Here is a 17397-nt window from a genome sequence, read left to right as displayed (position 1 = left end):
GACTTGATGGCTTATTAGAAAGTGAGAAGCCCATGAGCTTTGATTAATGTATTACTACCATGTATTACCAAATAGGAAGGATAAACAAAAGACCATAACAACAGACAAAGGGATTTTTCACAACATGGCAACCCCAATATTTTTTATTGTTATTGGCTTATCACTGATCTATAAATCATTAGTATATTGTTTTTTACCATAGAGAAAGCCATTAGTCACAACATATAAGCTTTTGGGTGCCTTATTACAAATGGCTACCAACTTTGAAGTCATATTTTAGTTGGGTTAAGTCACAGTCCTTCAATAAAATAACCTTTTTTTTAATTAGAGAAAAAAAACTACTGACTCACAGCTATATCTATAAAGAGACTCCACCAGCTTGCCCTCTGCCTTTTTCCAGTAAAGAACCATTATCCTTCCACCCTAATCATCCTTGTTACTAACACCTAATTACCATTAATCACCCCTCACCTCTCAGCAAAGGGAGCTGTGGCTGCTTCACGCGCTCCTCCTGGCAGAAAACAATGTATTGGTGTCACTGCTGCACAGAGGAATTGGCAGAAGTAACATTTCTATCACACTAAGAGACACAAAAAAACGAAATAACAAAAAAAGCAAGTAAAATGTGATTTTGCTTTCAACTGTTTTTCGCCTTGTAATTGGAGGAGTACGTCATTTCAAAATGTGTACGTCTTATCTCACCATTCATAATGAGGAGATGTCAGAAATCTGTCTGTTATGCGTTCTATTTTTAATGCCCATAATGTGTTGGAGCACTAATGAGTTGGAGGCCACACACCATTGATCACTGCCTTCGTCATACCACCATCACTAAATACCCATCAGTGTCAGTATCGTGGTTAACTCTCTCCTGTGGTTCATCTTTTCTTTGACTTCTGTTTCCATTCACATCAGTTTACATCAGAAAATAAAGGCTTTCATTCAGGCATCTACTAGATGCTTTATATCTTTGTAAATAGTGCATTTGTTGGACGGTTTTCAGTTGTGGATTTTAACATCTAGTATTTACATGTGTAAATGTGTGATTGACTCAAAATAAACATGCAACATACAAATGTACAGTGCCCATGTTCATTATAATGAAGGAGCATGTTATTCACTGCAAAGGCGTTATTCACAGATGTGTTTTTAATAGTTTTTAGCAGATGGCAGTGTCAGTCTGTAAGTAGATCCACCACTTTGGTTGAGAGACTGAAATATCTCTCTATAACTATTTGATAGATCCCTTGACTTTTTTTCTAGCGTCACCATGAGCTTCACAATTGTGGTTTGAGTGAAATCCCTCAAAGTTTGGATGGATTGCCATGAAATGTAGTACAGATGTACCCTTATAGGAAGACTTTTGTTATCACTCAGGTCAAACTTTGTATTTGTCCCATGACAAAATAAAAATGACAAAATACCTGCAAACTAATTACATTCACCGCCTCAATTTTATTTTGTGTTTACTTAGGAAAAGTTTGTTTCGTTTGCATTTAGCACAAAGCACCGCTGGGCATTGTAAGGCATGGCTGTAAAGTCTTGTTGGATAATAATGGAGGACAGGCACAAAGGAGGATCTTTATCAGACTTTGGCTACACTGACAACTTGTTAGTAGAATCAATTCATCATTGGTTTTGCTCTTTTCAAGGGGTTTGTTGACAATAAGAAAAATATAGAATATGATCACACTCATACTTTAAAGCTAACTGTCTTCATTATTGCTTGATCTATAGTCATTTTTCTCAGAACTGACAGCTGTAACATTTCAACTCCACCTTCCAAACCAACATCGGTCCCTGCTCTCCTGTTTCCCCCCCTCTTCATTGTGAACATTCCCCATCCTCAAGAGTGGATATGATTACTTCCAGTCAGCATACAGCAGCTCAACTCCCCCTCACTATTGCATGCCTTGCAATAGTAGGTTCTGAACCATGTAATTAGCCAAAGATGCTTGTTGCTGTCCTCCTGGGTGTCTTGACTGGCGCTGGTTAATCTCACAGCAGGTGTTTACTCCCTTCCAGACTCCATGTGTGACCAGCATTCAGTTTGGCCATCCTAAGGACCGTGTGGGGTGGACAAAATAAGCATCAAATAGACAAAACATGGCCCCTTTTCAAATGGTAGTTGACCAGTCACATGAGAAAGCTGAAGTGATCCCACATTAAACCTCTGATATTTTACGAGAATTGTACGCACATTTCCAGCACCTGGAATTACAGGTTTACAAGCTTTAAAATGTCTAATTTAATTGGTTTAAATAATCTCTACTCTCGTCAAGATAGAGGCAACTAATATTTGTTTTTTTACATTGTGATTTTATCAATTAGACACACGGGTTGTTAACTCAATCTGCGCATATTAAAGCGCTTGTGTGGGGTTGGCCAGAGGTTAGGAGAGGTGCCTGTCGCATTAGGAGACACTGTTGTGTTGTCTCCTCTCCTCCTCTGACAGTGCGGGCGGAAAGGGAGATACTTCCCTCACCTTCCAACCCACTATCCCACTGCAGACGAGACGGATTGAGAGTTTTCTTTTCCTCCGTGTGACATGTATTTGGCAGCTTGTTTTGTTCTCGTTCTTTCGGGGGGAAAAATGTCGTGGAAAATGCCAAACTTTTTTTCTTCCGGTCGTCCTCTTACGCACGCAGCAGGATAGTGCTCTTGTGGTAGGTGGTCAACAGAGAAGAGGAGAGAGGAGACAGGAGTGATGTGCTCTGAATTACTCAGACGACTGTTGCTAGTTTATTTAAAAATCCATGGATCAACCTGTTCTACTGCTTCTCGCTCAGGGAACTGAGGATGGCTGAAGACGTGACCTGTTGCAGCTTTTCTTTAAGATATTAATGTTTGGATGGATACAACGCTGCGAAATGAATGAGTTATTTCACGTTCATTTAAGACGACAGGTTGTTAAATGGGGCGGAATTTAATTACTTTTTGGATTTGTGTCCTTTATTTTACGCGGAGCACACTTGGAATCGACGGGCTTTTCTAATTGGACAGACTGGAGAAGAATCCGTGAATGTTTTGGACAGATTTTAAAGTTGGGAAACACTGAGTTCGGTGTTTTTTTGCGAATTAAACGGATGATGGACTAAAACTGGTCAGGATCTCGCCACTCCGCCGCTGTCACACCGAGCGCATCACCGCGCCCTGCTTTCTAGGAAACTATAACCTCCCTTTCCTATCCTGTCTTCCCTCCCGACAGAATGGCCCGGTTTGGAGACGACGTCCCGGGCTTGTTGAGCCCAGGGGATGGAGGGTCCGATCGCAACCGGAACCGCGATGGGGCGGCCGTGTCCACAGGTGGCCTCTCCCCAGCCTTTAAGCAGACCAAAGCGCAGCGTGCTCGCACCATGGCCTTGTACAACCCCATCCCGGTCAGGGAGAACTGCTTCACCGTCAACAGGTCCCTCTTCATCTTTGGCGAGGACAACGTGGTCAGGAAGTACGCCAAGAAAATCATTGAGTGGCCATATCCTTTTTCTGCTTCATGGTGTAAATGAAGCGGGTAAGGTGTGAAATATACAAACACATTCATCCGAGATGTGCAAGGAATCGTATAGGAGTGAATTGCTAAGGTGGGTAAACAGTGTTCCAGTTTAACAAATAAACAAGAACAGTGTTCTCGTATTTCCACAAGTGTACACAATTTCACACAAGAATAAAGCCTACATTCTCTTTAGTGTTTTGCCCGTAGTTTATCTGTGCAATAGAGAATAGAGAAAATTTGGGAATTTCAGCACCATAGACAGCACAGATAAATACACACAGGAAAATACATGAGAAATTCAACGAGAGAGAGAGAGAGAGAGAGAAGTCTTGGAATTGTTTGAATGAAACAATATTTTGGTTTCTTTAATTGATTAATTAATTTAAATGCAATCCAATACTGTACAACAGGGACTTAGGAATTAACTTTTTGAGTGTACCTGTGCCATTATTTTTACTATTTTATAAAACAATAATCCAAAAGTGGATGAAATCATACATCAGTTTGACTGTGGTTATGACAATATCTAGACAAAAATAGTGCAGAAGGGGAGGAGGTGTCAATGGAAAGTGGATTAGAGGAACACACAGGAGTTTCTCAGCTTATGGCTGTAAATCTTTTCTGTCAACAAAAAGCTATGAAGACCTGCTGTTGCCACAACAGCACTGTCCCTACTGACGAGTTGTGTACAGTGAATATATCAAGCTCAATAGAGCTGCAATGATTGGTGGATTAATAGATTATCGATCGACAGAAAATGAATCGGCAACCATTTTGACAATCGATTAATAGTTTTGGTCATTTTTTAAGTAAACATGCCAAATATACTCTGGTTCCAACTTCTCCAATGTGAGGCTTTGCTGCTTATCTCTGTTTTATATTACTGTATTGTTGCCTGCCTACATACTGCCATTAAATCAGAGTGGCGTTATCCAAATCGGTTTTACATTAACATTTTCGGTAGTGCTGTGACATAGTATGTGACAGTGATTATTTGGCTGCTTTCAAAAACCTAATGACTAGCTCTTCTATTACTGAAAAGGGAACGACTATATTATTTCCTCTGCCTGTTGCTGAGGAGGGCGACCACACGCAAATGTCCATTGGTGGCGTGTTTGTGCTGCTGCTGTGCAGCTCACCAGGTGTCCGGGCCAGGTGTAGCCTCTTCCCAGCTATTGTTCCGCTCCTTTCAACAGCTTCCTGACTGACTGACTGGCCTACTGCTGATTATAAAAACCCAGCAAATAGAATGAGTGGACCTCTATTGTTGATCACTGTCTATTGTTGTTTTCTCTGGGCTTGCCCATCCATTGAGGTGCTTAAAAATAGAAACTGGATGAATCTCAATCAACAGCTGAGAAAAAGGGGTTTGTGTGTGTGTGTGTGTGTGTGTATGGGTGTGGGTGTGGGTGGGTGGGTTGGTGGGTTGGTTGGTTATCATATTACAGATTTTTCACCCAGTGGATGAAATATAATCAATAATGATAATACATCTACAGGCACATATTATACTCTGTGTCAAGAATACAATTTAAATCTAAATATTGTGTGTGCTGTAGTGACCAGAAGGAAAGCATCCAGACTGAATAACCTCCAGGTTAATGTGCTGTTGTGGAGGGAGTGTCTCATTACATCTAATGAGCTCTACTGTATCTGATTAACAAGCATTAACAGGAATTATATGTAATGATGTCTGATCGCAGTGTCACATTATATTACAACAAGTCATCACTCACTGAGTCATATTATATCGTTTGCTAATATGGTTTTGAAGGGAGTGATGCTGAGCTGAGTGTTTCTGTGTTCTGGTCAATATCCACTGTGGCTTTGATGAGTGGCTCTTTGTGAATCATGTCTGGAGTGTGAAGAATCATTTACAGTTAATACACATGTAAGCACAAATAAGAACACATACTGTAAATATAAAGACATATAAACATAAACAATGGTACACAAATGTATTTCTATACTTGTGAGGACCCTTATTGACAGAATGCATTCTTTAGCCACCTTTCCTTACCTTAATGCCCAGTGGTTGACGAAGTAGTCAGATATTTTACTTTAGTAAAAGCAGCAATACCACAGTGTACCCTTCATTACACTTAGACCTTGGTCCAAAGGTAAACAAAATCCACTTACCAGCACCTTTTACAGCTCACTAATGCCTCATTTCCACTGCATTGTTCCGCTAAACTCAACTCACTTTTGGTACCAGGTGTTCCTCTCTGTTTCATTTTCCAGTGCAGCTAGTACAACCTCAGTGTAGGCGGGATTATCAGCTGATCGCCATAGCGACACTCCCTGGATCCGTCATCTGCAGCAATGTCTGCAGTTTGTCGATGTACACCATTATGTACGGAATAAAAACTATTGTGGTCGCTGTTGACAGTAGCTTTGCTTTTTAAAAAATGGCCAATTAACATAATTGTATTTTTAATACTAAAAGGCCAGACCCTTAAACGTTCCTTTTAAAGAAGTAAAAAACTCCTTAAACATCCTCACTTCCCACAAATGTCCTTACTTTTATTGTCTAAATCTCAAATCGGTCCTCACAAAAATAGAAATACAAGAGCACACACACACACACACACACACTCACAATCTCACAATCTCAGCAGGACATCTCATAAAGGTCAGCCATGTGTTTGGAGAACAACTTCTGCTGTCACCTCGCTGTAAGAGGCTCTTTTTTCTCTGAGTGCTCAGTTAACAGCACCTGATCAATTCAGGAATTATCCAAAGGCTTCTGTGCAAGCTCACAGGAGTAAGAGTTGGTTAAATGTATGTGTACATGTATGTATGAGTCTGACTGTCAGCCCATTGTACCTACCTGAGGTTGCAGTCAATGGAAAGCTGATCAAGGCCTGGCAAGGAGAGGCAGGGCTAATTAGGCCCACGGCCTGAGTTTAGTGTGGCAGGCCTGGTGAGGACTGACAGCTGCTCCTCCTGTCTGATCCCCACTGGGATCCCCCGCAGAGGGAAGTTTCCCATTGAGAAGGTACACCTTTAAATAATTGATAGTTGGATTTAATAGTTTGTTTCATCATGGCACACAGTAATAACCATGTGCTTGCTGGTTGTCAGACTTTGTGAGTTTTTAAGCATGAAACTGTTCAAAGAAATATCAGTAGGCTGAGATGGTGCAGTATAAGACCTTTATTTCATGAACAAAGATCTGAGATAGTCAGCAGAAAAACTGAACTCGAAAGTGCAGATACATGACAATATAAACTGTGAAGATTATTAAAACACACCTTCTTATCCCCCTCCTTCCAGAAGACAGCACTCATCAAGAGACAAGCACCCCCCTTTGTTACACACAAATCTTTGGAAAAACAATTCTTGGTAATTCTATGTTTTTAGCTGCTCAGGTCACTTCGACCTCTTAGTCATGTTCTAATCTGATATCCTTTTCGTTAATGGTATGACGCATTTGGTGTCCAGGAAAACACTTGAGTGTCTTACTGTACTGGCAACTTACTGGTTATACAATAACAAAAAAAGGTGGGTGATTTAAAAAAAAAACACTCTATATGGTCTATATGGTATCTCTATGGTTTTCTAATATATAAATCCCCCCTTTTCATGATATATCTGTGAGATAAAAGTACAAAACTATAAAGGCATAATCATTTTGAATTTAAAAACTGATATATTTAAAAGTGATATTTCATTACATTTCAATTACCATTCTTTAGGTCTGTCATTGTAGCCCGCTACCACCAATATCTTAAAAAAAAGACCTAAATCCAGAACTTGCAACCCTCTTACCCTGAATTTTCAACAATAAAAGATAAACATTTTTAATGTATCTTTTTTGTAATTTAATTTACATTTTAAGCTTAAGGCATAGGTCTATACTATGGTTTTCTACCTCAACAGGTAAACATTTGAGGTATTTGACAGTCAGGAAATGTCATTGCTCTTTTTTTAAACACAGAGGCCTAACCATCATTTAAAATGCATGGATGGCAATTTAATTAGGGAGCATTTTAGCTTGTAAATCCTTTGCATATGCCTCTACAGCCAGCTTAAACTTGAGAAAGACTATTAATTTCTCTCTTACTAAATTGCATCCTTGCATGAAAAATAGAAATGGAAAATTAGCAAGGAAATGACCCTGGTGTCCCCAGTGGTCCTACTCTTATTTATCTCCAAATACAAAAATGTTTTTTCCTATTATTGACTGCTTTATTTTAGAGTGAATGTAGCTGAAGAAAATGAGACTAGTAAATGTGACCTTGCACAAAACACAAAACATCACATGAGGTATGTTCAGCCCTCCTTATTATGACTGTATATCCACCTGACAGAGAGATGTATATAAGAGCCGGCTGTGGCTCTGAGTTGACACGGTTTACTCACAGGGCTGCTGCTCATAAACAGGACTGACTGAACTATCTCCGCATTTATCCTCAGGATTGATCGGCTGGCTCAGGCAGACCACTGATGTGTGGAGATGATGTGGAATTGAAGATAGATTTGTCTGTTAAATCCATTCAACGTCTTTAATCTTACATCTTTTTGAATAACAGCACAGCAATAGTTCTCCAGGCTGAAATATAGTTCATTTTACTCCAAATGGAGATTACACTCCTGGCTTTCCTCTATGTTGTATATTTAATGCTGCTCACTGCCTTTAAAACTCACTCATACTCATGCACGTTGCTAATAATTCACAGATTTCTAATAAGCCGGACTCCGATGCCTGTAATTCATTTTGATTTTCACCTCTACGTAATAATAATCACATGGGCTTGGATCCAATCTGGGCCTGATCGTTTTCGCAGATGCACAGGGCATCACACTCTGTCTCCATGTCTATTTTTACACGCATGTTTGAGGAGTCGAGGCAGAGTGCCAGCGTCACTGTGACTCACAGGATTGCTCACGAGATGCCACGCTGCTACAGCTGGTAGACGATTCACGATCAACGTCACACTTTAGAGCAGCACAGTTGAGAGGAGATGGGTTTTGGTTAAAGACACTTGTTGAGTGTGTAACTTAGGGCCAAGTCAACATAGAATTTTAGGGAACATCAGTTATATCAGGAATAACCCATCCGTTGTTTGGACTCTCTTGGGCAAATAAGTCAACATACTTCTGTATTCTGCAGAGTATATGAAAAAGGCATCAAAAAGGCTGCAGAGGCTAAATCAATAATATCATGTAATAATCACTATTGTAACACATTTGTAACAATGGATAAAATGACTGTTGTAATGAACCAACAGAATTATCATCAACTCTGGAGTTCTTCTCAGCTCTATGGAGCTCTTTAGCATCTTTTAGGTAGGGCTGTGCAATTAATCAATATTTAATCATACGATTTCTGCTCTTAACAATCCCAAAAAGAGAGTAATCGAGAAAAACGATTATTTTGCACGTTACGTTTTGCAAGTCAACTCTTATTTTTTCCTGTGTTCTGAATAGAAAGAAAAAAAGCTCAAACGGGAAAAGTATTAGAGAGAAATTTCATAGTTCAAGGAGTTTTCACTGTTGATTTGTTTAACTATTTCACTGTTTTTTTTTTTTATTCAATAATTACAACATCTTTCCAAAAGTCAATGAGTAATTATGTAAAATAATCGTGATTTCAATATTGACCAAAATAATCGTGATTATGATTCTTTCCATAATCAAGCAGCCCTACTTTTAGGTCATTGTTTTGGTTTTCCAGGCCACAACTTTTGCTGTTTTTGATTCACATTAACACTCACTGTGGTGCTTTGGGCCGCAGCAGGCAGTTGGTTTTCATAGAAAAATCTTTAAAAACAAACTGTACACTACCTGCCCGGCACCAAACGGCACGCAGACAAAGTTAGCAGCTAGCCGGTGAACATAGTCGAGCATTTAGAAACTAAAAATCCAATTTCCTCTAAACTAAACAACGGAAAAGAGAGCTAATTTGGCGGAGACCAAAATCAGAGCTTAAATGTGAGTGAAAATTTGACTTGAATCCGTGAGGTTGCCACACAACTCCAAATGAATGTTGCTCCTTATCTGCTGGATGTGTAATAGTCAAATGTCTCCTAACATGTTTGCCATATCAACTTAAAAGGTGATAACGTGTCCGTACCATATGTGTGTGTCTAACCACAGATAGTTCAGCTGCCCAGGAGGAACTGTCTTGTAGCATTGACTTTTGGCTGGAAGAGAAGTCTGTTGCCGTGGATACCTCTCTCTTTCTATCTTAATTTTCTCTCTCTCTCACTCTCTCTCTCTCTCTCTCTCCTCCCCTTTCCTACCTTTGTCTCCCCCTCTCACGTCTCCCCCCTCCTCCTGCTTGTGTTGTATGTGTTTGAGGGAATGCAGGGCATGGCGACTGTCTGCTGCTGAGAGCTCTCAGCAAGACTAAAGTGATGCTAGTTATTGTAGAAAAAAGGGAATCAAAAGATATACTTCCCTTCTTGAAAACAAACTTGAAAACAACCCGTCAGCCTGAGACAGATGTTTTGCTATTTATTTTCATGCTCATCATGTACTCATGTCATCATCATGTACTCATCTCAACATGTACCAATGGCTGCTGTGGTTTTGTTTATCCAAAATGTATTAGCGATCAACTTGCAATCACTGAATCAAATCTGTGGCTAAGCCTAGCTTTAAGTTAGAATCCCTGTAGGCTGGTGGGAGTAAGATTATTTTTGCTTTGTTTATTTAGCTTCTCATTGCTCAAATGTCCCTGAGTAACCCTGCTGGTTACAGCTGCTTATCTGGTCTCATTGCCTTTTCCTCACCCACCTGTTTAGCAAGCTTCTGACACTCTATATAACCATCATCTTCTCCTCCACTGATCACCCGTCATCCACCTTATCACTTTCTCCTGTTTCATTCTTCCCTGTTATCTCTGCCTCCTTCTTACTTCCGCTCTCCCTCCCTGTCTCCACTGTGCAGATTTAAGCTCCCTTCCTTCCTACCTCTTCTGCACATAACCAGAAGAATGGGGTCTGCCCACGCAGAGCATTAGATAAAGAGCACATTGCTGGCTGAGCTCAACCCAGTGCGGCTGGTGTGGAACCGACAACCAGTACAGGTCTCATTGAAAAGGCAGTGAAGCGTGTAGTAAGAGTGACCCTGTTTATTGGATCACGTTTCAGGCCACCCACTCATCCATCCTCGATAAGCCTTCTGTTGCCTCAATGTGTGCGTGTGGATGTGTGTTGCAGCTGACCTCAGAAAAAAAGTTTAGCCCATGTCTGTTTGTGTCTATAGCCCCAGGGCTTGGTACATGCAGGTTTATTCTGTTTCATACAGAGGAATCAATGTTAGCCTGTCTATCTGTTTATGTGTACATGACATTGTAATTGCAGTGCTGCTGGGTTTGTTTTACTGTGATTAATTCAATTACTTTTTCATTTTTTTCTCTGATTTAGTGTCTGGATCTTAATTTGTTCTCTCTATTCTAATAGCATAGACTTTCTGTACTCTGTATAGATAGCATAGAAATAATTTTAGTGCCATTTATTACATACATATTTATTTCCTCAACTACTGTTTGTTCATCACATTTGTGTTTGACTGTGACCTAGAAACCTGTTTAGAGCTTTCTCTGTTTCAGTCTATTTGCTTTTCTGTAAATAGTCCATATGTCACTTAAATATAGTACTTAAAGGACAAGGCTGGAAATATATTTTATATTTTTTATTGTAAACAAATTGCATGAATGACCAAAACCAATAGTAAACTGATGGTACTAACAAGTGTTGTTTATGTATCAAAGCCTGATAGAGCTTATTCCTCTGTGTTTAAACCTACATCGTACATTGTTGTCCAAAAACTTTTTAAACACATCAATGAGCCACATTGTTGCACTGGGTGACATATTCCTTCATTACCATGAACATGGGCACAGTAGTTTATTCTAAGTTGATCCCACATACATCGTCCTGTTGCCAGAAAGACCCACTAGTGCACCAAATCTGCGGCTTAAAGTGGTCCCTAACAAATGCACTATTTACTCCTTTTTGAGTGATGTTTGCTAAAAACTACAGTTTAGGGAAATTAATTAACCTTTTTAAAAATGAAAGTATATATTCATGACCTATTTTTAAAGATTAACTTGGGCTTCATGGGTTGAGAGCCACAGACAGAGTAGGTCGTGCTGAGAGACTAACATATGTTTGGTTTTGATATTTTCAAGGAATTTGCTGCCAATGACACAAATATAGAATATCACCAGCCGTATCCTTTAAATTAACATACTTTACTAGACACTCAACATAAGGTCAGTCAAAAGTTCCTTAACTTGGTCCTTCCACGCCATTTGAATACATGATCCTCACCACCATCATCGCCAACTGTATCGTCTTGGCTCTGGAGCAGCACCTTCCTGGAGAGGACAAAACGCCCATGTCTAAAAGACTGGTGAGATATTCACACAGTGGAAACATCTGCACAGACAACCACACTTCATGTTTTCTGCCAAGTTACTGAAATTAAAAGATAACTTCCATTTCATTTCAGTGTAAGACAATTATCACTCTGATTATCTGCTTTGCACTTACAGGAGAAGACAGAGCCCTACTTCATCGGGATGTTCTGTTTTGAGGCTGGGATAAAGATCATCGCCCTGGGCTTTGTTTTTCATAAAGGCTCCTACCTCAGGAACGGATGGAACATCATGGACTTCATTGTGGTCCTCAGTGGGTGAGTCGACGAGTGTGTGTGTGTGTGTGTGTGTGTGTGTGTGTGTGTGTGTGCGTGTGTGTGCGCATGTATATTTGGATGCAGATCTGTGAAACAGGATTAGCGTTATGAATTGAAAGGGATGGTGAATCTGTGAGATTTACTGAATTCAAAGCACCTGATGTTCTGATGTCCCAGTTATTTCTATCTGGTTTGGTTGGTCAAGTTTGACAGTTGGCTTCTTTGTTGCTTGTTGGTCTTTACTGAATATTAATACCTCCTCACTTGAGATGTTGTCCTACATTTTTAACTCATCCGGGATCCTGTAAAGAAAAGTCACACAAGGAGGTTAATTATCATGATTTAAATGTATATCTTAAATTTGGTTTTTGTTAACTGTGTTTAACCTCATCTTGATGACAAAATTATGTTCTCGGTCCATTTTGTTATGCTAGGTGTTCCAAGGCTGAGCTGTCACCAACCTCCTTATACACATTAACACTTTTTCATTGTCATTGGTGGCCTTTTCTTGTATTTGGTTCAGATTATTTTCAAAACGCACCATAGTTTAGCCCTATGCCTCTAGTTGTGGCATAAATGCACCCTACATTTTTGTTCTTGTTTGACCACTTACCAATCTGCGCTTCATTTCCTGCTTAGGGAAGGACAAGATGAGGGTCAGTGTGCGATATCAGATTATATATTCAGTCAGTATATATGCAGTCAAAACTATGAGGAAAACCTTTTTCATCAGATATATGCGCTGGATGAACAGATTTCATCAAACATAAATGGGCCGCCGTTTTCGGATACCTCATCCAGTGTTGAACATGGTTTGTATTAAAGAGACACCTCTCAGTTTTACTCTGCCTTTTATTTGATTTATTTATGTAACTTAAAGTGATGGTTCGGAGTAATTTCACCCTAGGGTCCTTTGCACCATGACCTTGAGCCAAACACCCCCCCAGAAGCTTTTTTCAGCTGGGTCTAGCATTGGGAGAGTTAGCGTAGCAGCGTTATCAGCTGAATAGCTTAGCGCAGGGGCTAATGGACCCACGTTTGTATCTCGTAAATGACCCCACTAATAATGCCCGAAATGATACCAAACTTCTACACTAGTACAAATAGGTTATGTACTCATAAAACGATGGATTGGAAAGTTTGTAAGTACACCAGAAGTTTATAAACACTTGCCTGCGCTCTTCTGCTCTCTGTTGCTTCTGCTGCTGCTGCTGCTGCTACCTGCCGTTAGACGAGTGCTTAGGGCCGTCTACAAATTACTACACCGAATAGAAAAAAAATATTTATTAATTTAATGATTAAATAAGGTAATGTCTCCAAACTTACCTCAGTTATTACTTGTCTCCTGCTAGTTATATTACAGCACTTAGTTAAAAAAAAAAATTAAATTAAAAAATATTTTTGTTGCATCTCTTTTCGGTGTAGTAATTTGTAGACAGCCCTAAGCACTCGTCTTACAGCAGCAACAAAAACAGAGAGCAGAAGCTGCTACGCTAACTCTCCCAATGCTAGACCCAGCTGAAAAAAGCTTCTGGGGGGGTGTTTGGCTTGAGGTCATGGTGCAAAGGACCCTAGGTTGAAATTACTCTGAACCATGACTTTAATAAATCAAAGTTAATGGAAATTGTCAAATTAGACCAACTAAACTCTAAAATCACCCACTTGTTCACTTATCCACTCCATAATAAACACTAAATAGTAACAACACTAACGACTTAATAATGACTTACTACCACTATGTGATGTCACGGAGGGTTGGAGACACTTAACAGTTTTTACACATTGATCAAAATTGAAGTATTATATTGTGGAACCTTTAAACAAAAGCAGTGTACATCCTACTTTTTGTTCTATTGTAGAAAGACCTTGTAGTTGCCAAAGTTTTTTACATAGATTTTTTTCCCACAGCTGTAAATATAATGGATTAGGTAACAAATAGACAGGGATTTTCAAAAAAGCCTCTTTAACTGTAACCCATTACTACCTGAGCATCATGTTGAATTAACGACCAGCTGAAGTTATACAAGGACTGTTGTGAGGTGGTCACAGCTTATAAACCGTCACCTCACTCTGTGTACTTACAGCACAGTAATTACATGGCTGTTAAATGCCCAGGGGGGCTTACGTTAACGTTAGTCTGTTCTGTGGAGGAAAGGTATCATATTAGAGGGCATTTTGCAGCAGTTACCGGAGAGTTAGGTGCCTCACTGTCAGAGCAGAGAGAGGAAATGTTTATGGTTTTAGCAGATTAACCTCTCTCTCTCACACACACACACACACACACAAATGAAATATTAATCAATTCACAGCACAGAAGTACAAAGGGTGGCAGACAGGGTTCTTAGAGAATTCTACATGATTCTGGGTGTTCAATTATTGATGAGCCAAGCTCAGACGATACTCCACTCGCTGTTGGAGAGAGGAAGGGTGCGAGGTTGGAGGAGGAGAGAAGAGCTTAAGAGAGGGGTGACATAAAAAAGTGTTGATCAGTTCACGTGTGGCAATAGTTGAGGACACTCAACCCCACAGCATATTACTATGTGTTCAAAAATAGAAGCTTCATTAAATCACACTGAGACAGACACATGCTAATGGGTTGTTCTAATCTCACCTGCCTGAATGTGGACAAAGAAGAAGAGAAGGCTTGTTAAGGCCAGACAGGCGCTGTAATCAGACTTTACCTTTCTGTCTGCTCTGTGTATACTAGATCAGGCAGCACTTATTGATGTGTTGGTTTCTCTTTGTGCCGAGGTCAGTGTGTGCCGAGGCTGAAGTCATTTGACTCGCCAAAAATGAATGTAATCTAAATACATCTGCATATTTCCTAAAAAAATGGCAGATTCTCATGTTCCAACTCTAACTGTAAAACCATTATTTGGCAGTAAGATGAAGGCATGTTTCCTGGGTTGAGTTTCAGCGACAGAGATCTGGATGAAATAGCCTTCCTGGTCTCAATTTTATTAATATTCAGCATGATGAAGTGAGCTGCAGATAGATCACTCTCTCGAAATTATCATTCTGGCCACAGCAAAGACAAATTAATGAAAATTAATTCTCTCTCTCTCTCTCTCTCTTTCTCTCTCCCTCCCTCTCTCTTTCTCTGAAACACACGCAAACCATCTAACACTCACGCTCACATGGCCACATTCACTCATCTGCAGGCCATCACTCCAGGTTTGCAACCTTATCAGAGATTGAATGAAGATTATGAGAACTGCTGATAATATTCAATGAGTCACCAGTGCTTTCATCAGTTATCATTCAGTTAGTAATTAGGAGGCCTCTACAGACAGGAAGGGTCAGACTGTGTTACAGATACAGACACAGACTCCCCAAACCCCTACTCACACACACAGTATGCATGCAAACACATAAGCATCATAAGCATAATGTACAGTATAAGATACATTTAAATGAATAATCATAGAAGAGTCCCTGCCTTGTGAAGCCCTTTGTAACCATATTTTGTGCTGTAAAAATAAATCAGGATTAGAATTAGCATTGTATGCTTGTTCATCCATGTGACCGAACTAAAGTGGCCACATACACTAGTCTGCGGTTTTTGTAGTCAGACCATACTGTAGAGATAGGTCTGGCAATGCAAGACTACATCCACAGCTGCAACTTGTCCCTTCAGGCTTGGTGTGCAGCAAGTAGTCAAAAACAATACTTACAGTTCTTTACTGATTTACCAGTTTATTAGTTATACCTGTATCATTTAATTCCATACAATTGCCCTGCAGTAAATCCTGTCGTCTGTGAAGCTTATAATGTTCAGTCTTGTTGACATTGTGTCAGGGAGGTGCTGATTCAACTCACATGACTGCACTGAGCTCACTTTGATCGAAGGTTTACATGACTCGAGTCATACAGGCAGGGATCCTAATTAAACTGTACTGCAGAAAATGTTGCTTTTGGAGGCAGAAAACACTACTGTTAGCTCACACTGCAGAGTGTGTGAACCTTTCCACAGTGGATAGTCCTGACTAATTAAACATCTGTAATCATGTGTAAATATGGAACCATTTGATAACCGTGTCAATGCTGAAGGCCATGGTCACCTCAGCAAGCTGCCTTGGTGTTTCAAGATGGCCTGTATTACACAGAGAGAGAGAGAGAGAGTGAGTGGAAGGGAGGTATGAAAAAACAGATGGCACTTGCCATTTCCTAGGCTATTATTTTGTAGCGAAAGGGCAGTTGTTTCTGAAATTTGAAGACAGGGACTGTGGGTTTTTCTCAGGCCTTCACACATGCTTCTTCTCTTACTCCTGCTAAAATGGCAAGTTGTGAGCGGAAGTCAGAGACCAGATTAGGTTTTAACCAGTAAAACACAACAGGAGAGAAACAAAGTAAAGAATAGAGATGAGAGAAGAGATAGAGCTGGAGGAAATGAGGAGTATGCCTCTATGCGTAATCGTACATACTAATTGGCACCTTGGCAGTCTCATTCGCTGGCAAGCCTTCCATTAGACTGGCAACAATTGGCAGGGGGCGACGCCCACCAAGGGATTTTGTCACCACTATGTGCCAGACCCTCCGAGGGGGATGGGAGAGACTAGAGGAGTTAGCTCAGAGGGAGTTGATAGGAGTAAAGATTAGGAGACTTTTCTTTTCTCCATTTATCACAGCATGGTTTTAGGAGCACAGACATTGCTGATCAGTAAAGATGGTTCAGCCTTTTTTCTCTTTACTTTGGAAATTTAAGCTTATTGAAGCTGTCAACTGAATACATTTTTTTTATTCTAGATCAAAAGAGAAAATGAGAAACAGCATTGATCAGGCAAGGCAACACGAAGAGAGGAGAGGAGGAGTCTTGGATGTTACAGTAATATGCCTTCTTTAATCTGTTGGAATCTGTATGCCTTCTTTAATCTGTTGGAATCAATCTCAGTTTCTTTTTTTTAGTTGTGTACATTCAATTATGGTGCACGTGTGATAGATATCATAAGAAAGGTGGAGCGTGTCCGACCTTTTACACCTCCAGTGTTAATTTACAGAGAGAGGCGGCGTCCTCTTTGCTGTGTGTTAACAGATAAACGCTGCAGCTATCAGTGTTTATTCCTCACTGGGTGTCAAAACTGGACTGTTTCTACTCTATTACCACTGCTAGCCAGAAGGGAGAGCTTCACATCTATCACAGCACCATAGTATCAGCCAGCGAGACAAAAGCAGGAATATTATGAGAACTTAGCCTATGCGTATGCATTTATATTTTAATTTTTGTCTTAATCCTCTCTTCAGTCTCACCCCTTCTC

The 17397-nt window shown here is 40.1% G+C and overlaps 1 protein-coding gene across 1 annotated transcript in view; it reads left to right on the top strand.

Annotated features, from left to right (window-relative positions):
• Positions 1-2452: 2452 nt before the first annotated feature.
• cacna1ea (calcium channel, voltage-dependent, R type, alpha 1E subunit a) overlaps positions 2453-17397 on the top strand; it is a 59435-nt gene continuing 44490 nt past the window's right edge. Inside the window, exons 1-3 of the mRNA XM_028587704.1 lie at positions 2453-3475; positions 11755-11860; positions 12003-12142. Of these exons, the coding sequence (XP_028443505.1) occupies positions 3210-3475; positions 11755-11860; positions 12003-12142 (512 nt within the window). The 5' untranslated portion in view covers positions 2453-3209. The remainder of the gene's footprint in view (positions 3476-11754; positions 11861-12002; positions 12143-17397) is intronic.

This window comes from Perca flavescens, chromosome 9, assembly GCF_004354835.1.
Source record: "Perca flavescens isolate YP-PL-M2 chromosome 9, PFLA_1.0, whole genome shotgun sequence".
Lineage (NCBI taxonomy): Eukaryota > Metazoa > Chordata > Actinopteri > Perciformes > Percidae > Perca > Perca flavescens.
This window is presented reverse-complemented; position numbering and strand designations above follow the sequence as displayed.